Source organism: Microcebus murinus, chromosome 24, assembly GCF_040939455.1.
Source record: "Microcebus murinus isolate Inina chromosome 24, M.murinus_Inina_mat1.0, whole genome shotgun sequence".
Classification (NCBI taxonomy): domain Eukaryota; kingdom Metazoa; phylum Chordata; class Mammalia; order Primates; family Cheirogaleidae; genus Microcebus; species Microcebus murinus.
The window spans coordinates 9,718,876-9,740,960 of NC_134127.1; the positions used below are offsets into that span (position 1 = coordinate 9,718,876).

Consider the following 22,085-nt stretch of genomic DNA (forward strand, 5'->3'; position numbering starts at 1 on the left):
TGTCTACTAATTGCACAACTTAACTTTATAGCTTCATTTATCTTGGGAATGCCAGCCTATGTCTTATAATGGAAGGTCATTTTGCTCTAGTAAGTCGTCTCTTGTTGTTCCTTCTCCCTAAGGCCCATTGTGTGGTCAGGAAGAAGACTAGAACTCAGGTTAAGTCCTTTCCTTTTAATTTCAACAACTAATTTCAGGAAAGGATGGCCTTGCAGAGACTGGCTGAACTGAGATTGCAAAAGGTGAATACACACCACATAGGGAGGGTCCTTGGGCAGCACTGTCTCTGTAGCACTTAGCACAGTGTTTAGCTCATAACAAGTGCTCAAAGCCTATTCATTCAATAAATGACTATGAAAATAGAGATTATAAGCAGTGCCATGGCCAAAACATTTTCATTGAATTTTCACATTTTTTTGAGGATTTAAAGCTTTGGACATATCATTTAATAACTTTGTATAAAGTCCTATGCTATAAAACTATCATTGGAAATCAACCATACAGCAAATATGCTGGCTGTTTGGTTAACGCTTCATTCTTACACAGCCACACACCGTTGCAGATCCGTTGGAAATGAATGACATAGAAATTAGAATAATCAGAGTTTGAAAAAGAAGAACCTGCATAGCAACCATAGGCTTTGCAGACCTAAGTTTGCCCTTACACTACGGGAACTACCTTAATTGGCACCTACTGAAATACAAAGACTTAGAAATGAATGCAGTTTGCTTGTGCTCTTCTTCTAAGACTGATTCACTCAGGGCCAGGAGCAGTCGCTGGTAAGCTGAGGAATCTTAATTACCTTCATTAAGACAAATAAAAGTCGGTCAGGCCTCTGGGAGTGGCCAGGAATTTCCTTTGATCTGCTAAGCAATATCTGAGCGCTAAATAGATTAATATGGCATTGTAAAAGGATCTCTCAAATCAACAGCTCCGAGAGTTTACGCCTTTTAAATATAACCGTTAATATAGCCTGTCCAGCAAATAAAGAAACATACAAATGAAGAAAAGGACCAAACTACATGAACTGTTTGGGGAAATACTAAATCATAATAGCAGCATTTACAACTAGAACAAGGATTTCAATTATGTCCCAGCTTATTATAATCCAGAAGCAATAACATGTCATTTGTAATATACTTAGGTACTACTAAGCCTTTGTAATATACTTAGGTACTACCATAGTTTTAATGGGTGGTCACTATTAAATGACAGTAATAAAAATTACAAAACCAGTTATAAATGAGACCAGAGACATGACTTTAAAAGAATAAGTGATGGTCAAATAACATCATAGAAAATGACTGTATCGCTACAGACTCCAAACACTACGTAAGAAAACCTTACCTCAGGATAAAAATAAAGATATGTCTCTGATAATAGATTTTAAGTTAGGGGTGCAATTCTATTTTCTCCTACTAAAGCAGAAATTACCTTTGTTCCAAGTGTTGATACACATTTTCCCATCCAAAAAGAAATAAGAAATAAACTCTCCTCCACTAGGTCAGTTTCTTTAGTGAGAGTTTTATTATCTCTAGTGGTTGGTGAGCCTTTGTTTATTAATACAGAAGTTATTCAAAGAAGGGGCAGCTGTCTGTCTAGTGATGGCAAGACTCTCCCTATTCTAATTGTTTTTCCAACGTAAGACACATATGTGCAATGCATTCCTCCAAACAGTTCTAACACACTCTGCCAAGAGTCTTAGCACACAGCAACAACATAAAACACAATGCTACCTACCCAGAAAGTGCTATCTCAAGTTCATATCCTCCCTAGAGATTTCCTGGGTGTGCCCCAACAGAAGGCCTTCTCCTTTCTCCCAACACCTGTGGGACACGATGGCTTCCCTCTGGCCAATGTGCCTATCTAAGTCTTTTCTCCCCACCTGTATTATAAACTCCTCAAACTTCTCCGTATCCCACAGAACAACACTCACTCGTAGCACACCTCAACCAGTGAGTCATCAATAAGTGCTTATTGAATTAGGGAGGAGAAAGAGTAAATATGATTACTTTTATCATTTACATTATAATGCTTGCCACATAGGATAGATTTCTCTTTTTTTCCTCCAAAAAGGTAGGAAGAACCTCCATTTACTATATAAGGACACTTTCTAACAAGCCTAACCTGGTCCTGAATCCCAGCTTTGCCACTCACTTAGAGCTGTGCCTCTCGAGCAAATTCCAGAATTGCTCCGAGACAGTTTCATCTGTAAAATGAGTATAATGACACCAACCTCTAGGATATTGTCCGGATTTAGTGAGATACCAGATAGGAAGGGCCTAGCACCGAGAAAGCACACTGAATAAACCCAAATCATTAATAGGGAAAAAACAGAAAGCAGAAGTATGTCCACTTTTGGGTAGCAAAGGCTGGGTTTTAGTTTTCCCAGTTCCCCCAAAATACCCTAAATGCAAAAATTCTGCACTCGGCCTGGCTCCACAGAGCATGCAGCAAGATGAGAAATCTTGCAAAGCCCTGGGCCCAAAATGTTGAAGCAACTACCCTTCCCCTCCAGGTAGGGGAACCTAGCAGATTGGGTTTTTCCTGTATGTGCTGGAAGGGTCCCCTCAAGGCATTTTGGGAACAGGGTACCCATTTCAATTACTCTCTCTAAGGGCGCCTGCCCCAATCTGTTGCTACTGAGGCTCAGGGCTTGGCATGAGGTTCGTAGAGGAGGTGTCACCTCTCGGTTCCCACTCTTTCCAACATCAGGCAGGTCTTGTGTCACGGTGCCCGGCTGCTCTTCTAAGGGGGACCCTTACTTGGTGTTTCATTACTACTCAATTCCTGGTGCCATGTCCAGAAGTCCATTTAGAAAGGGCATGTTATCATTTAACTTTTCTAGAAAAGGTTCTCTCTCCTCCTCTTCTCTTCCCCCCCCCCCACTCTCTGCATCTATTTACCTGCTGCTGTGACCATTGCCACCATCCACAGTGTTCTAGAGAAAGGACCCTCACTGCAGAGCCAGCATGGATAAGCCTGGACAAACAAACGTTCATCTCTGTCCAAGCGATTTTTCCAGACACAATGCGCCCTGGGAGAGGCTGCCTGTTGAAACGGTGCTTCTCAGACCTCACTGAGATCAGAAACACCCAGAGAGCAGCAGGTCTGGAGACAAACCCAGGAATCTGCAGTCCCAATGGGCACCAGGGTGCCACAACGCTACTGATCCACCAACCACCCTTGGATCAGCAGTTGGTGAAAGGACCTTTGGCACACATAGGAGAGTCTCTGGGTTCCTTAGCGAATAAGGAGCACAGCAATATAGTAGGTGAGATTCACCCTTGTTTCTGCCTCTATCGCCACTGCTCCCCCTGTCCCCAGCCCCACAGGATCCTTGTTGCCTGGAGTCAGCCTTCAAGATGGCTAACCTTCCCTGACCCTAGTCACATTGGGAGGGCACTTGCTACGGCCTGGGTGCTCTGTGTACATGATCTGAGCTGGCGCTCACTCAAACTCTAAGAAAGAGGCATTATTCTCATTTATAGAAAGAGGAAACTAGAAATAAAGTCTAAAAACATCAAGCCATGTTCCCAAGGTCATGAGTGACAGCCAGATCTAAGGGCCATGGCCTCGCCTTAAGCAATTTTCGGGGTCCACTCCACGATCCAGGTTTTTCCCCTAGTGGACCCCACCGTGTCCCACATTCCTTCCTGAAGAAATATTAACGCACGATGTATGGGGGTTTCCTCATTCACACAGCAAACTTACTAGCACAGAGCTTTTAGAGACACGATGTCAATTCAGGTCACAGTATCACGGCACGTTCAATGTAGACCGATGGGGACAGTTTTGTCCAAGTGGATGCGGTTTCAGTACTCTCCGATCACATCCAGCCCTCCCACTCATTTGCCCATAGGTACGTGCTTTGAAGATAAACAGTGACGTCTACCTTTGGCGACAGGTACCCACTGTGTCAGAGAGGGCAAGACGACCTCGCCCCAGGGATGGCGCGACTAGGATTCCATCAGACCGCACTGTTCAGAACTTCGTCGTGGTTCTAACAAAGCAGATCAGGTGACCTGAATGCAAATAAAGATTCTGCCTCCCAGCTGCATGACCTTTAAAGTTCTCTAAACCTTTTTGGATCTCGGGTTAAAATTAGAAAAAAGAATGATATACTTTACAAGATGGTGTTAAGGAATAAATGGGGTAAAATATGTAAAAAGGCTCAGCCCATGATAGAAACTCAGCGAATTCTAATTCTCCCTTTTCTTATCCATCTTCTGATTATTTTGCAGACAATCCTTGACTTTATCAGTTGGAAAAAAACAGAGTCCAAGGGCTCCTAGATCTAAGCATACCAAAATCACCTGAGAACTTTTTAAAAAACACAGATTCTCAGGACAAAACCTAGCCAAAATAAAATTATTTCTAGGAGTCTACCCCAGGAATCTGTATATTCTAACATGCAAACCATTTTGCAAACCACTGATCAGTCCAAGATTAGAACATCTGGCCCAATAACCAATCTACGGTTCTCCAAGGCAAACTAGATGGAGGAGCCTGCAATGGAAGCAGGTTTCAGAACTTTTCTTCTCATTTTTGGAGGTTTCCTTTTTCTCTTTCCCCCATTTATAATATGTGGTTGGCAGAAAATAACTCCTAGCTTATTTACACTGTATTAACATTAGGAAAACCCAATGTAAAAAAAATCCTCCCCTGAAAACACTATTTTTGTACCAAAGTAAACAAACGAAAATGGGAAATTCAAAATCATTCTTCCCATGGTGGTTCAAACTCCTTATGCAAATAATAGTTATGAATTGCATCAAATCAGCAGCATTCTAGACAATAAAAAGAAACTGCATATGGACAGGCAGGAAAAATGCATTCCGTTGCTGTCAGAATAATAACTTTCAATTCCTTGACTGCTGTTCATTAAAATGCTCAGTCATAGCTTCGGATAACAGTAGCTCCTGTACCCACCTAATGCATGGCTCAAGGACCTTTTGACTCAAATCGTTTTTTAAATTAGATTGATGAGTGTCACTTCGCAAGTATTTATGCGACAAGGCACTATATTCTCATAGGACCTGGGTACCAACTGCAGATGGTAGTCAGTTCTCAAGTCTGTGTGCCAAGAAAAATGTAAATAATTTGTCACTGAAGGGGTTTATGTGATACAAAGGAAAGAATTCTTAGCTAAGGGGGAAAATACATAAAAGGACAGTCTTAACAGTACTTTATAAATAATTTTGATGATTTTTTTAAAAATCATATCTTCATACAACTATTCTTTAGATCACTCAAGTTGGTCATTCTTCCAAACCCTGTCGCCCCAAATAAGAAAGCTCCAGAGCACTACAAACACTACTAACAGCTATTTACATTCAAGTGAATAAAAACATTACTAAAATCTGATCTTAATAACCCGGGAGTTTACCAATGCGACTTCGATCACCCCTGTCTGGGCTCTGCCCCTGGCCCTTGGCCAGAGCTGCTCTGTCAGTCCCCACCGTTGCTAACTCCAACGTGCACTTTTAAATTGACAGTGCTTGGCAGTCGCCGCACTCAGAAATGCTTGTTTGGACTGTCGTGTCCCCCTTTTCTGCCACAATGCTCGAGGGACACAGAGACAGCAGCCCACTCCCCCCTCCTGAACTCCGCCTAGGTCCTCTCGCTTCTCTGACTGCCTCCTTCCTGTCATGTTGTCCCACCTTTAAAGGTTGCTGTACGCCTCACCCTTCATTATCTCCTCACCTTTCCGCACCCTGAACCCTCCTTCCCAAAGCAATCTCATGTGTACTTCATGGAGAGGACAGATCGTGTCCTTGCCCACAACAACTACATTCATAAATCCAACCCAGACTTCTTCTCCGATCAAAAGCTCTGCACATTCACGTACTTACTTGGTATTTCCACATAGATATGTCAAAAACACACTGAACTGACCCTTCTTCCTGCAGTATCCCCACTGCATTACCTACCAGGCCTACAATTTGCTCACGCCAGCAGCGTGGGGGCCATTACCCCACCCGCCATCTGCGAGCATGCCCTCTTCAGAATCAAGACCGAAAGATGCTTCCAAAATAACCTTCACCTCCACAGCTCCTGCTTTAGTCCAAGCCCACAGCCAGTCTCACCTGGAGCCCCACCTGAGTCCCCTGCCCACAAGTCCCCTACCTCCCAAGTCCATGCTCCATACAACAAAGAGGTGTGACGTTTTCAAAATGGAAACCTTGTAACTCCCATGCTTAAAAACCCTTAAGTGGTTTCCATGCTTTTAGGACAAAGTCCAGAGCCCTGAAGAGTCAAGAATGGTCTGATTTCTCCTTCAGGCCTCATTCATCCCTCCTATACACTGACTCTCTGATCAGCCAGTCTTCACCCCTACCCTCAGGACCGGAAATGCCCTGTTCTCCTCCCTCCCATCCTCCCCCCTGCCCTATTAGAAATTTTTCTTTCTCAAGGAGACTGTCTTGTATCCTTCAGACTGAGACAGATTCTTTTGTTATATCTCCCTCCTAGTACCTTGTATTTTTCCTTTATATAAAGCTTAGCACAATTCTAATTATATATAATTCTTTGTGTAAACCTTTTTCCTCACTACCCTAATTAACTCGGAAAGGGGCATGTCTAATTCATGCCCCTTCATCTAATTTCATCATCATCCCAGAAGTCAGTGCAGAGCCTATCATAAAATAGATACCTGATAAATATTTGTAGAATAAGGATATTAATAGAGTAGATTTGCTGCTTTCTCCTTTTTCTATTTCTCCTTTTTCTATTTCTATTTTTCTATTTCTCCTTTTCTATTAGCTACCTACATGTGTTTAGCAATCTCATGATTCTCACAATTTATTTAGGCAACATCCTCAGCGTCATCCCTGACATTTTTCCCATAGGGAAGGAATGCCTACATCTAAGAGGAAAGAAATTAAGATTTGGGGGCTGCAGAACACTGAAAAGGGATAAGGAGTAAATTAGTGACAATATCCAAATCTATTTTAATGAAGAGATATATCCCTTACTGACCTGCAAACAAAAGCTGTTCTTTGGTCACCTGGAATTCAAGAGCCTTACAAAGCCAAATGGCATATGGCAAATTGACACTGAAGAGTACAAGTGTATCGTTATCCTTTATACTTTACACATCATTCATAAGTATCCTCTTTATCGTCTCAACGTGTAATAAAAATGTTCTAAAGGAGAGTGTAACAATAACATACATGATATAGATGCACAAAAGATTAGTTATTTTACACAGCTTCCAAACCATTCATTATCTCTATTTACCTGCTAGGAATTGGTTCTCTTTCCTCCTGGGTTGCACAAAAGAAGCACAACCACACACCCAGCTAATCATATGCTCACCAACAATTCTTGCTACCAGGAAGTAGGTAGATGATATTGGCACTTTAATCATTTTCATGGGCTTTTCAATAGTATTTTAAAAAAGAAATATGACTGACTATATAATGACAGTTATTTAGCCAGTTACTGGAAATAAAACTACTGGAGAGTTCATAAAAGTGATTAAAAATGGTGGATAGATTACTCATCAATACATTTAATACATTGGGCAGGCTTAACATAACAATTTTGCTTTTACAGGCAGCTTTATCAGCCATTTTTAATTTATCCTATGAAGAGGAAAAAAAAAAAAAAGACATCATGAAACTCAATTAAGTCGGCTGTGATAAAGCCTTAGAAAATTTCCCCGCAGCCCCTATATCAAAATGATTTGTTAAACACAGAGCTCTAGAAGATGTCCCAACATGCCAGGGAAAGACAGAGTGAATGTGGCCTGACCCTCTGCATTTTCAATGATATCACAGGAAACCAGACATAGGGAGAATTAACCTCGCAAGATTTATTGCAAAACTCACCCAATAAAATGCTAAGTTGAGCAGAAGGAAGAGCATGTCGTTAATATGCTATTTATCTACAATACACATAGATGCCTTTTATGATCTGCTGTACACTTTAGCTGTTGGGCTCTTCCACTGCAATGAGGCAGCAAAAGGCAAATCTGTCTGCTTTTCAGGAGACAGCTATGCCATTCAAAATAAAATGACCGTCACAAATTGGACCTCTGCCTATTTCAACCAATTTCGTCCGAGGTGAGTTTCGGCTATGCCTCAGGTGTTATAGCAGGTCTTATTCAGGGGAAAGTAAAGACCAGAACATCCCCTGTTCTGTCCATTCACTGGGCAGAAATAAACTATTGCATTTGAGTTGTTATATATTCAAGATACCACTTATTACAGCTGTTAGACTGCCCCAACTAATACATCCACTTCGAAGAAGGTAATGTTCCAAAGTGACAAAGACACAGTCCTTGCCACCAGGCAATATTTCTACTAAAAATAGCACTTACTATGTTTCCTTGTTAGAAAGTAATGTGCATTCCTTATAGAAAGTTGAGAAAACACAGAATTAAGAAAAAATCTAAACATTGATCATCTCAACACCCAAAGATAAACACTGTTAACGTTTTGCTATACTGAATTCTAGGCTACTTTTTTCTTGATTGACAAGATAAATAGATACATACATACATAGAAAAATCACACGTTTTTGTAACAGTTTTTCACTTTACAATGTACCGAGAACATATCTTGAAGTCATATTTTCATCTACAAGATTTTTTAAGACTACAGAAAAATCCATTACCATAGCTATATAGTTTTATTTAATCATCTCCCACTCAGATTGAGGGACACAGTCAATCTCAAATGATGGGGAGCAGAGGAGCAAAAGAGATAGAGAAGCAGACCATTCTGGGAAAAGGGATCAATATGTGCAAATCCACAGAGCCCTAAATCCACTTAGCCCATGTACAGAATGCCATCAGTGTAGCCCAAGGTTCCAGATAGGATGAGGAACTAGCTATGAACGCTTGGGACGAAAGCTCAAAGGTTTTATATGCCATTCTAAGGAGTCTGGGTTGCATCCTGATAGCAACTGAAGAGCATTATGTAAAAGCACAGTATAATCTTTTCTGTTTTAGAATTATCACTCTAGCAACAGTGTAGAAAAGAGGTTTAAGAGGAGGAGAATCCATGGGTAAAGATAAGAGGGTGTTATAGTTACAGCACGGGGAATGATACTAGTAACTGCAATAGTAGCAGTGATAGTATTAATAGTTTCATTATTAGTATACAGCTGAACCTGCAGGAGAGACATGAGACACTGGTTAATATGTTTATAGAAAGTATTTGTACGACACCAGGGTTACCTAGTAAGTAGCTGGGTACATGAATCCAGAGCTCAAAAGAAAGGTTTTCACTAAAGACACAGACTGAAGAACCACAATTTACAAGCAGCAAGGAATCTTCTGCAGTAGATAAACCCACCAGGGATTTTGAGAGGCCACAACAAAGAAAAAAACAACAAAGGACCTAGCCCTGCTGAACCCAGCCGGCCCCAATGCTACAGAGCTGCAGCTGCGATGCCCATACATGCAGTAATTTACAAAGTCAGATCAAGTCATTCCTCATTTGACCACTTGTATCTGCATTGCTCACTTTACTCAAAAGATTAAAATGTATCCTTTTCTTGAGCAAACGGTAAGAATCATAAGCTGGGAAAGAAGGTCTCTTAACCCAATGTCTACACCATGGGAAGAAATCTCCCTTACAGCCGGTGCCATCCTGGGAAAACCAAGCCTTCCCTGCTCCTTCTACAACAGTGCCAACTATAAGAACATAAAACAGTGCCCTATCTCCACCGTTAAAATAAATTCATAGTGAAATAGTTTGCATCTTTCTTTTCTATTTTAGTACCCCAAATGACTGAACTTTCTTGTTCTAAAAGTTTACTGTGATGGATTAATCTATTAATCACACTTTATCATTTCAAAGACAGGCTTGCAGAGACAATGGTATTTACTTTTTGAAAGGACAACGCTGGTGAATACAAATAGCTGTGAGTATTTTAGGCAGTTTAACAAAATGACACAAAAAGGCAATGGAGAGGAAAGAATTTGGAGGAAGGAGACATTTCTTTCCCTGGTATGTTCCCTCTCATTCAGCTCTCTTTCTCTGCTCCTAAGATTGTCTAAAAGTTTCACAATTGTTTTCCCATGATTATGCTCTTAGAACAACACTGAAATGAAAGTAGAGAAAGAGAGAAGCTCCAGGGATACAAGTGGAATTGGTTTGTATGTTTGGGTCATTTCTAAGATGAGGACCAGATAGAGTTTATTTTATTTATTTATTTATTTTTAGAGATGGGGGTCTCACTCTGTTGCCCAAGCTGGAATACTATGGCATGATCATAGCTCACTGTAGCCTCAAACTCCTGGGCTCAAGCAATCCTCCTGTCTCAGCCTCCTGAGAAGCTGGGACTAACTTTTCTATTTTATTTTGTAGAGAACGGTTCTTACTACATTGACCAGGCTGGTCTTGAACTCCTGACCTCAAGCACCCCTCCTGCCTCAGCCCCCCAAAGTGCTAGTATTACAGGCATAAGCCACAGTGCCTGGGCCAAATGTAGTTTAAATGGACCTTAAAAAGCATCTTAGTTCTACCTTCTCATTTTGCATATTAGGAAACTGAAATCCAAAGATGTAAAATAACATTAGTGACCCAAAATTACACAGGTACTAAACTACAAAGCTGCAAGTGGAAAACATTCTCCTGAGAGAGGCCAGGGCAGTTTGCATTTGTAAATTAGCTGAAGGGACTGCAAGTGTCCGCCCATAGGAAAAGTGTGGCCTACCGGGTGAGACACAGGTGTATAGAAAAATTTAAAAATACATTAACATGTAAAAAACACAGATGACAAAACGGAAGTCTGTAATAGTACCATGTATAAAGTATACAATGAAGAGGAGCTCTGGGCTCAAAGGCTAGCTTAAGTATTTCTGGCAGGAATCATTACTAGGATTGTCAGGGAAGCTGAGAGATTTGAGCTGTCCCTTGAAGCAGAATTTCCATGGGCAGAAACGAGGGCAGAAGATGAACCAGGCAGAAGAAATGGCATATGTAAAACCAGGAAGGTTAGGAAAGCACAGATCCTGTTCATGGAGCAGTTGGACTGGAGAAAGTGTTCATATAGTAACTTGAGAAAGAAAAGGCTCAGTCTGGACTAAACAGGACACTGAATGTTGACATCTTGAGTTAATTATGATGCATCCACTTAAAGTTTCTGAGCAGTGAATCCACTTAAAGTTTCTGGGCAGTGAAAGAAGCCTAATAAAAGTAGTGTTTTAGAATGACTCAGCCTCTGGTGCAGTACTTGTTGGAAGGGGACTGGAGCAATGGACAGGAATACAAACAGGAAAAGTGAGGGCAGCGGGGAGAAAGGTAAATGAATAAATTAAATCATTTAAAAGGTTTTGATACTAATCTAAATACGATAAGGTACCTTCCTGGACTACATTGATAGCAACATGAACAGAAATATAATATTCTTATGATAACCGTGGAAGACTGTTTTCTAAATTTTCAAGGCCATATTTACTCTTTAAAGCTTTCATCGTTTTTATTAAGCTATTACCCATAGTGATTTTGTTATCTGGTGGCTTTAGATTCAGGCTTCTAAATGCTGTGTAAATTAAATGTTGAACAGATGAACACCTCTATTTTCTGAACACTTTTTATTTACGATGCTGTAATTAGAGGCACTGACTTCTTATGGAAAACAACAGCATATAAAGGCTGACCAACACTTCACCCAGATCAGGATGGCTATTATCAAAACAGAAAACACCACGTGCTGAGAAGGACGTGGTGAAACTGGAATCCTTGTGCACTGCAAGATGGTGAAGCCACTGTGGCAATAGTGTGGCGGTCCCTCAAAAAATTAAACATAGAATTACCATGTGATCCAGCAATTCCACTTCTGGGTATATAACCCACATATTAAAAGCAGGGACTCAAGGAGGTGTCTGATCATCCGTGTTCATAGCAGCTGTAGTCATTGTACCCAAAAGGTAGAAGTAACCCAAGTATCCACTGATAGATGAATTGATAAACAAAAATGTGGACTATACATACAATAGATTATTCAGCTTAAAAGAAAAATAATTCTGATACATGCTGTGACATGGATGAACTTGCTCATTATGCTCAGTGAATGAGACAGTCACTAAAAGATAAGTATCATCCAATTCCATTCATATGAGGTACATAGAGTAGTCAAATTCATGGACAGAAAGTAGAATGGTGGCTGGCGGGAGGAGAGGGGAGGAGGATGGGCAGTTAGTGTTTAATGGGTACAGAGTTCCAGTTTGGGAAGATAAAAAATTTCTGAAGATGGGTTGCACTGTTGCTTCCACAACAACTGCACACTTAAAAATGGTTAAAATGGTAAATTTGTCACCATAATTAAGAAAAAAAAAAACTGTACACCAGAATAAGACTATATTCCAAAATGCTGGAGTTCTTAAATAAAATTTCCGCTCCAATGAAAGGAAAGTTGCAAGTGTTTTTCTGGACAAGATGGGACCAACCTCTATGGGTGGCAATGAAAACAACAAGGACAGGAACCTCCAGAGCAGGGGTCCTCAAACTTCTTAAACAGGGGGCCAGTTCACTGTCCCTCAGACCGTTGGAGAGTGCGCACTGTGGGCCCGGGATGAGTCGGCTGCTAAGCAGGACAGGCAGCGGCGGCCAAAACACCCGGAGGGCCGGATAAATGTGCTAGGTGGCCTGCATGTGGTTTGCGGGCCGTAGTTTGAGGACGCCTGCTCCAGAGGTATCTGGGCTTGCAAAGAAGTAGAAAGCCTGGGCGGTCTGGATGCTGTCACCCTTTTGTGCTCATGCCAGGACAGTGAGCACACCTGCTCTGAGCAGAACCTCTCCATCCTGGCAATCAGCACCCAGGGGTGAAGTCTAAGGACGAGTTCTATTTGAAGCAAACCCAGCCATGCATTTCCCCCTCCGTGGACAGCTACCCTGCTCTGCACAGAGGTGCGGCCAGGAGGCTCCTGCAGCGCAGGAAAGGCTGCCACTGCAGCTGCTGTTTCAGTGACAACGCGTCATCTCCCACGGCACCTCCAGGGACCACCGAGGAAGTGAAGGCAGAGGACCTCATTATTCATCAGAGCCCAAAGGGACACGTGCCACCCCACCTGCCGTCTTAGCGAGAGCTGATGTGATATGAAAAACAAGAACATAAGTAAAGAGAAACCCACCTAAAACCTTTTTGTGCCACTTCTTAGGGACAGAAGCAGCGCTTTTCCAGCGTCACTAGGAGAACTGGATTTGGACATAAAGTGAAACTTATATAGTAAGTACTGAGACAGTCAAACACCTGTGAGGAGAGATCAATGAAGAATCCAGAATTTCTGAACGCAGAGGTCGAGCACCCAAAAGGAGTTGGGATTATTAGACAAGAGATCTGCTAAAAAACACTTATACAAAAACTCTTGCGTACTTTCAAGCATTTACAACACAGCAAATTTTTTTTCCCTGCTGGGCTATGGGAGACACAGAATAAATACTGTACAAAAATAATGGAGAAAAAAGAAGTTTTGGGAAATTAAATCACTTTTCCCTGCAGCTAAAAGGTCGATCCAGAGGTAAGAGCATCCTGCTAAGATATGACTCCAAATGCTACTTCCTACAGATACTTGTTTCACCAAACCAGAGGCCTAAAGAGAAAACATAAAAAAGGACTTCTCCTTCTTTCTAAATTTAGCCTACAACACTGACTTCCACTATCCAACCAGCTACGGTGCTTCATTTATTTATGTAATCATTTAATGGAAATTTAATCTATAGATAAAAATCAAGCTCTATGCATCTATCAAAGAGGCAAAAAAGTTATCAACTCAGTGAGTGGTAGTTATAATACCGTGCATTTAGTTTGTCCCTTCATTTTTTTTTTTAGCTTCTTTTGCCTTAATGGCAGGTCCCAGATAAGAGACAAACATTTGGGATGATAGTAGTACTACAGTGAGCTTTCCAAACACAGCAAGGCTGACATTGTTTCATAACTCTTACCATCCCCTCTGTGCTCTGGGACCCTGAGTGTAGCCACTACCAAGACTAGCACCCTTGTCAGGTGTATTTCCTGGCACCGGGCTTTGTTCAGGTCACTTATTGGCTCAGCAAAGCGAAAGGAAAAGAAACAATGCCACCCTCTAGGTTCTCCTGGCCCACTGTTACCTCCAAAATCTGGCTACCAGCTCTAGAATCACACACCACTCTGAGTTGTTTTCCTATAGTTCCAACATGGCAGGGCAGACATCCAAAGACAGAGCCTTGGGCTTTGGGGAGAGTGCCCACGAACTAGAGAGGCAGTACAGGTTACCATGCACGTCCTCAGAGGGTGGACAAAGAGCCCATGAGGAACAGAAAGACCATTTGCATTCTCAGCCTGACAATCTAAGACCTCTGTTTTCCAATATATAGGGACCCACATGGCCAAATTCCAAAGTGTCAAGAGAAAGCTAGACCATGCGTTGATGAGCAGCAAACCTCTACTCACAGGCTAAGATCCACTCATGGGCTCAATTATTGATTTAAGGCTTCCCTTGCAATATCTTCATAGGAGAAATAGAGATGAAGGCAAAACACATATGGACCCTGAGTTAGGAAGTAGTAGGACAATCTCCCATGTTCCATCCAAGCTGTGGGTAAAGTTTCTTCCTTTTGGTTTTTTAGGTATTATGAAAAACAAAGAATAAATTTTACTAGGTCTTAATTGGGTGAACTAAGGTTAGGAAATTATTTCCTAGGAAACTATCTTTTACAGGGAAAAACATCCTGATTCTCTTAAAGACGACCAAAAATTAATGTAAATTACCATTCAGGCATCTCTTTCTAGGATGACTGCTCGGCAAGTCTACACTGCAGGAGCTATTTCCCAGCAAGTGGATCTATGCCAAGCAGAGACTCGTTGACCCATTTTTAGCTTTCAACTTCACCAAGATTTCTTGTGTTTTATCTGCTTCAACCCATAGGGATCATTTGGGTACAGAAACCCAGAAAGCAAGCCTTCAGAAACAGTTTCGCCTCAAGTGTATTACCATCCTAAATGACCTGGGCAATATGAGAACACAACCTCTCAACTAGCTCAATCTCCAAGTTCAGTAACACTTAAAAATCTGTATTCTGTAAATTCTCAAATCATTCCACTTTAGATTTAAACACGATACGTCACTAAGCAGCTGTTCAAGTATTATAAAATGACTAATATTTTGAGGCAGATGCAGGTAAAACTAGCTAGGTCATACATTCTTTCATAATGTTACTTAAATTTTGCATTATCATAAAATTTAAAAGTACTGGGTAACAACAGTACTGAGATGCTTAAACACCTGTGAGTAGAGATCAAAGGAGAACACAGATTTTCTGAATACTGAAGTCCCAAAATCAGCTGGGATGATTTGAGCAGAGCAACATAAGCATGCTCAAACTTAGAGCATTCCCATGTGGATTGAGAACTGTACACAATGCCCACTTCTTTTACTTAGAAATGCGAACATTAAATATTAGTTTTCACTGTCTTATGAAAACGTTGACTAAGACATGTGTCACCATTTGGGGGGGAGGAGCAACAAATTGCTTGAGTCAGTAAGAGCCCTGGTTATATACTTTTTGTTTTCCTTATTATTTATCAATAGAAGGCTAATCAAAATATCCATTCCATAATAGCCACCAAGAGTGATTTTTTTCCTATCCTTTAAACACATTAAAAGCAAATAAAAACCTAAGTATTGCTAAGTACCAAGGATCCATGAGCGTTTAGACATCTTTGGACACTTGGCCAGCTCATAAACTGCCAATGAAATGTGAAAGGCAGTTTTAAAATATGTTACGCTTATAATTAAGAAAAATAACAAGTAGAAAATAAGTATCAAAGCAAAGGAGATCTCCTGAACAATAAATAGATTATACTGAACAAGGGCAATAACCCACCCAATCACATCTTCTGTTGTCATTTGCTATAAAGACACAGGCCAGGAGAAGCTCGGGTCACTGTTTTGATTCTGCGTTGTTTAAGCATCTCAATCCTAATACATTAGGACATATGGTAACATTTTCCCTGGATTCGGAGGATTTCTAGATGTCCCACAACAGATCAGAGGCATCCTCTAGTGCTCGTAAAATATTCTAACCCTATTTAAATTCACTTTTAAAATATTTTTATTTTAAGAAGTTTTTTCCCCAAATGACCTATCATAGTCTCATTTTTTTTAACATACATATAAATAAATACATCTATAGTTCCTCTACTCAACAGAAGGAAGTACTTTAAATCCAGTATAGATTTTTGACAGCAAGATTTATATGGTTTAAAGAGAGCAGTCACAAACACTTGGGAAATTAAATTTACATGTGTTATTTATGAAATACAAGCAGCCAAGCTATATATGTTCCTATTGCTACTTCCTTAACATAGCTTTTATTAATAATTTTCTTCAATGCAGACTGGAAAATCCCTACAGCTTTTTTTCATTTTCATAACACCATAAGGTCAAGTACACTCTTTATTAAACAGTGATGGAGATATTAGAAAGTGCAAGTGCCATTTATCATAATTACTTGATAAACATGTATATATTATCAACACATGCATATGTCTTCATTCAAATATCATGATATACAAAATATTTCAATTGGCTTGTAAGATCACAATTGGTGTACAAATCTGACAAAGCCCAACTATAAATGTTACTCACCATCAGTATTTTTACTCTTTTTTGGAAATCAGTTTCTGCCTAGTAGAACCACAACTCTTTGGACACTAAAAGCATAGTACGTCAAACAATGACTTGTTTGAATAATAGAAATTTAACTGAACAGCAAATTATTAATATTTTGCATTCCAATGAACCCAGGAATATTTCTTAGTGAGCAAGAAAATAAGCAAAGACTGTAAAAAATCTAAGTAACTGTAAAGGAAATACAATTTAAATGAACTTCAACTATAAGGTAAACAATCTGAAATTCCATGTTATCTTCTAAAATACACTAATAGTTTGTGTTTCAAAAGATCCATTTGTCAAAGAGATTGTTTTTATGCAGACACTATCCAAGAGTTTCTATTAGATGGGAGGAAAAAAAAAAGGGGGGGGAAGAATTTCAGGGAAGATTTTTATTAGCTCAACCCTAAGGCTAATCTGTTGCATGTGTAGTTTCTATACTACCAAGCAACTTGCGGGAACAATACTGCAGCAGAGAGCAGGAGAACTGCAAACTGTTCCCCTGGGTATGATATCACAAAATGACTTTGCTATATTCCTTCTTCAGCCTAGCATTATGGCTCAAGCCTGCACACAACCGTCACACCCCCAGGGAAGCTTCGTGATGTTAGAAGAGGCCTCTGTTCCATCATTCCCCCTCAAATCTTTGACCAGAAGCACATGGAAGCAGCCCAACTAGGACAAATAGATTCTGTTTTTCCAGTTGTCTCTGTTCCTTTGCTTGGTACATTCTGAATGGCATTGTTATCTGAACCCATGCAACTGGATGAATTCACAAGTTTTCACTCACTCTCTCTCACACACACACACACTTTTCAACTCAATATTCCAAGTATGGCTTTAATGAGTTTACATCATATAAAATAGCTTATACTGTTTACTTTTATCCTCCAATATCACAAGAACTATTATGCTTGGTAAAAAGGCAAGAGAAACTTTTAGCATGATTTGTCAGTCCTTAACTAAACCTATTAGTTGAGGCTTTGTGCAATATCCTACCATAAATTACATAACACTAAAACTGCCAAATACACACAAACAAACCCAGGACAGCAACTCCATAATTTCTTAATCTACTCAATTACATGCAGGGAGATTTCTAGTTCATTAAAAACCCACTTTTTTTTTAACATGCCACAATTTACAACTATGCATTTCCTTTGACTAGCAAACAAAAGGGCTAAAGTAACTACCTTAGTGAAGCTTTTCTCCCCCTAAGAAGCACAAAAACAGAGTCTGATTCCTCTAGACAACATCAGTTTTCCATATTTGAACATCCTATCTGTGTTCGTAAGAACTTTACGCTTGAAATCTTATATTTATTTCTAGTTAAAAAGCCTAACTAATCATCATTGCTCATCTAGTAACCCCCCGCAAATCCCAGTCATTACTAATTACCACCCCACCTTTATATTGTATTAACATCCCACCTTGCAGAGCAGATAGTTCAAAAGTTTTGGGGTAAAGGCAAGATCCTTCCTTGAGTTGCACACAATGAAACATGTGAAAACCGGACGATGGTAGGGCTTAAAAGGTTTTTTTTTTTTTTTCAGATACTGTAACAGAATAACACATGCTGCAGGACAGTGGTGTTGAACTTGTGTGTTTCCTAACAAGACAGCTCCCAGCTGAGGAGCAGTTCCCCGTGTTTCAGAGTGACATCTATCAGCCAGTCTCGGGGAATCCCAACGTCATTCAGCTTTTTCCAGCACCCCTCTCTGAACAGCTTCCGTCCACCTAGTAGTGCAATCCTAACAGGTCTCTGGCGCACAAAGTACATCGTTAAAAATAAAAGCACAGTGAGCAAACCACGCTCCTTCCCGTCGTTAAAACCAAATCGTGACCTATTAATTAACTGCAGGACATAAGCACCCCAAATCGCCATCCAGAAATTTAAATAATTGGCCACCCCTAGACACGAATTTAAAAACAACTGACACACTCTGCATCCCAGGCAGACTGAAGCATGGCGTGGCGCTGAGTTTCGTAAAAATTCAATTAACCCGACCGTCTATTAGACCTATTAGACAGGCACATAAAGACGGAGGGGGAGAAGCTATTATGCGTGTGCGAATGTGTGATGTGTAATCACGTTAATTTACGGTTGCAGAAGAAACCCCGCTATGTGTTTGTGATTATATGGTAATCAGGAAATTGTACAGACATTTAGATCGCAGAAATTATGTGAGGAAAGGCAGAGACAGAATGCTACCTCGGAAACGCGGTCCGATTAGCGGCTGATTTCGCAGACCCGCTCCCAGGAGGCACACCTGGGCGGAACACCCTTCGGTGGTAAATGGGAAAAGGTGTGGAAAATCGATTGCTCAACTCGTCCTCCAAAATTCTTCTTCGGGGCCTACACGTGGAACTCCGTAATGACGCTCATCTGTTCCGATTCACTCGCGTGCCAAAGCATGCTCCAAACGAAAATATTGTGAAAACAAAATTTCTTGGGATGATTTCGCAAAAAAAAAAAAAAAAGACCACACACACACACACACAAAAACCCAACTTTGCACTTGTCACAGACACAGATGCACCAGGTACGGACTGCACCTGTACTGACTGTTGGACACTGAGTTCGCCAGAAACTCCTGCACGTGGGTCGCGGGATGTCCCCGCGCTGTGACTTCCCTGTCGGGCCCCCCGGACGCCAAGCCCCGGCCATCCCGGCGCGCGGGACACCAAGCGAAGGGAGGGCGTGACGACCCTGCGGGGCTCACCCTTCCTCCCGCCAAGGAGGCCCACGACCCACAGCTCCCAACCGAGGCCAAGTTCAAGAGTCCCCGCGCCGTCCAGCAGCCGCCACCTTTCCGTTCTCCACTTGGCGAACAAACCCCAACGCGTTAAAAAGTTTGAGGCGGCCCCAACCGGGGACCAAACTTGGGCTGTCACCAACGGCAAAGCCGAAGCCGCGGGAAACCCGAGACGGCGCCGCCAGCGCCCGCAGCGACACCGCCCCCCTGGGGGGACGGCGCGGGGCCGCCACCGCAAGCGGCAGCTGTCGCGGGACCCGCACCGCCCGCGCGCTCGCCCGGGCAGCCACTTACCGCACCGCTTGCACAGCACCCGGCTGACCTCCTTCTTGAGGTTGCGGCCCGTCTCGAGCGGGGGGAACGAGGCTCGGAAGGCGGCGGGCGCGCGGCCGCTGCTGTTGGCGTCGGGCTCCATGAAGAAGATGTACCTGCTGTCCTCCTTGAGCCGCCCGCACGACGGGAAGGCGGGGTGGCCCCAGGCGCCCAGGCGCACGGTGAGCAGCGAGTCCTTCTTCAAGCCCCCGGCTTTCACCGCCCACACCTGGTGCACGCGCACCAGATAGGGCGCCTCGTCGCCGGGGTGGCCGGCGCCCGGGGGCCAGGCGGGCACGGTCCCGTTGGCGGCGGGCGGCGCGTCCTCCCTGGCGGGCGGCCCCGGCGCCCCCGGGCCCGCGGCTGGCGGCTCGCGCTCGCCGCCCCACGCCCCTGCCTCGCCCGCCGCCGCCGCCTTCCTGTCGAGTGCCCCCTGCTGCCGCCGCGGCGGGTGCACCTTCCCCTCGATCACCACCGCGGCGCGCTGAGCCAGCTCCTGCACCGAGCCCACGCTGGGCGGGGACGAGTAGCACACCGAGGCCCCCGCGGGAGCCGCCTCGTCGCCGGCCGCCGCCCCCGGCGCCAGGGCCGCGGTCCCCAGCAGCAGCAGCAGCGGCGGCAGCAGCGGCGGCAGCGGCGGCGGGCGGGCGGCGGGGCCGGGGCGCGGGGCCCGGGGGCCGGCACGCCCGGAGCGGCGCGGGGCGCGTCGCCATCTCATGGTGCGAGGTGCGTGCGGGCTCCTGCCTGTCGGTTCGGACTCTGCCCGGCTCTGTCGCGCTGCCTCCCTTTTCCTGCCCCCAGCCCCCAGCACCGCTCCTCCTCCCCCTACCCTCCTCCTTTTTTATTTATTTATTGGGGGAGGGGGAGGAGAGTTGTTTATGGGAGGAGGAGTGGGGAGAGGTGGGTGGAACCACAAAAAGGCGAAGAGGTAAAAGGACCAAAAAAAAAAAAAGCAAAATAGAAAATGCAAACAGCCGCGCTGCCCCCGCCTCGGCTGCAGGGAGTGACAGGTCCCCCCCACCCCGCCGCCGCCGCTGCGCCGAGCCCTGCTGTCGGGGCTGCTGTCACCGGAGGAGGACGTGGAGGTGCAGGAGCTGCTCCGCGGGTAACAGTCCTTTGTGTGAAGCGCTGCTGCGGCGGCTGCTGGGGCTGCGAGCGCGCGGCGGGGCGACAGCGCGAGGGAGAGAGCCCTGGAGGCGGAGTTGCGTGCCTGGAAATCGCTGGGTGGCCGCGGCGGCGGCAGCGCCCTGCGCCTCGCCAGCCTGTTTACCTGGGCTGCGAGCTCGCCCCGCGCGTCCCTTCCCCATGCCGCCGCCCGAGCCGGAGCCGGAGCCGGAGCCGGGCCCGCCAGTGGTCCTCCGGGTCGTCCCGTGCCCGCGCAGCCTCCCTCGCTGTCGCCCGGTGCTGCAATGGGAGGCCGGGCGGCAAACAGGCTGCAGTCCGAGTGGGCTGCGGAGATTTACTGGGGAGTGAGAGGTGACGCTTCAGTGAGCGGGGACCTGTTAGCCGGCGCAGGGTGTCCAGACGCGGGGCGGGAGGGGGGAGGCAGGCCGCGCGAGCGAAGGGTGGGACCCGGCACGTGCGGGTCTTCGGTTGGGAAAAGTTTTAGGTGAACCGGTTGCTTGACACTCAAAAAGGAGCAACATGTTCACGGGAGACGGAGCAGCGATTAAAACAACAACTTGGTAACGCGCTCTCTCCTGCAAATGCACACACACACAGTGTGCACTTACGGTATGACGCCTCTTTCGCTCCATTCTTGGGTGACACTTCAGTCTCATGACCCCCGCCTTTCTTCTGTTGAAATATCAGCTTCACCATGATTTTAGCACATGTGTGCAGCTGCTGATAGCGTAGTTAAAATAAAAATATCTGCTTAGGAAGGCCATTTTCTATAAAGTTTATGGCACTTTGTCAACTAATCGGTTTTGCAAAAATATAACATGAAAGAGGTTTCTGTAGCTACAGGAACAAAAGATTCCCGACACAAGGAGCTGTGGGTTAAATATTGTGCCACCTGAATACCACCCCCCCACACTCTGCTCCCATCTGTCCCCCACCCCTCACCATCCTGGCAAATTCAAGGAGCTACTTCTAAAACAGGAATCCATCCATCCTCCCCAGGGATGTTCTATTCAAGCAAGTACCATACAACAGAAAGGGAACACGTTTTAGCATTTCAAGGTAAATATTTTCTCTTATGCTCTTTTTTTGGTGAAAAATATATACAATGACCTCATAAAACAGTTAAAGTTGTTTTTCAATGGGCAGTAGATCCACATTGTGAGAAGATTTTAAAAGCACTCTGACTTCATAATATCTTTACTCTAGGATTCTACAAGTTGCCTCCAGCAGTTTCTTGAAAGTACGTGCTGTAAGCTTCAGATTTTTTAATATTAAAAAAAAGC

At 43.7% G+C, this 22,085-nt stretch overlaps 1 protein-coding gene across 1 annotated transcript in view; it reads right to left on the reverse strand.

The window, feature by feature from the left end:
• NRG1 (neuregulin 1) overlaps positions 1-20,395 on the reverse strand; it is a 1,019,909-nt gene extending 999,514 nt beyond the window's left edge. Inside the window, exon 1 of the mRNA XM_075997405.1 lies at positions 19,660-20,395. Coding sequence (XP_075853520.1) covers positions 19,660-20,395 — 736 coding nt within the window. The remainder of the gene's footprint in view (positions 1-19,659) is intronic.
• Positions 20,396-22,085: the final 1,690 nt, after the last annotated feature.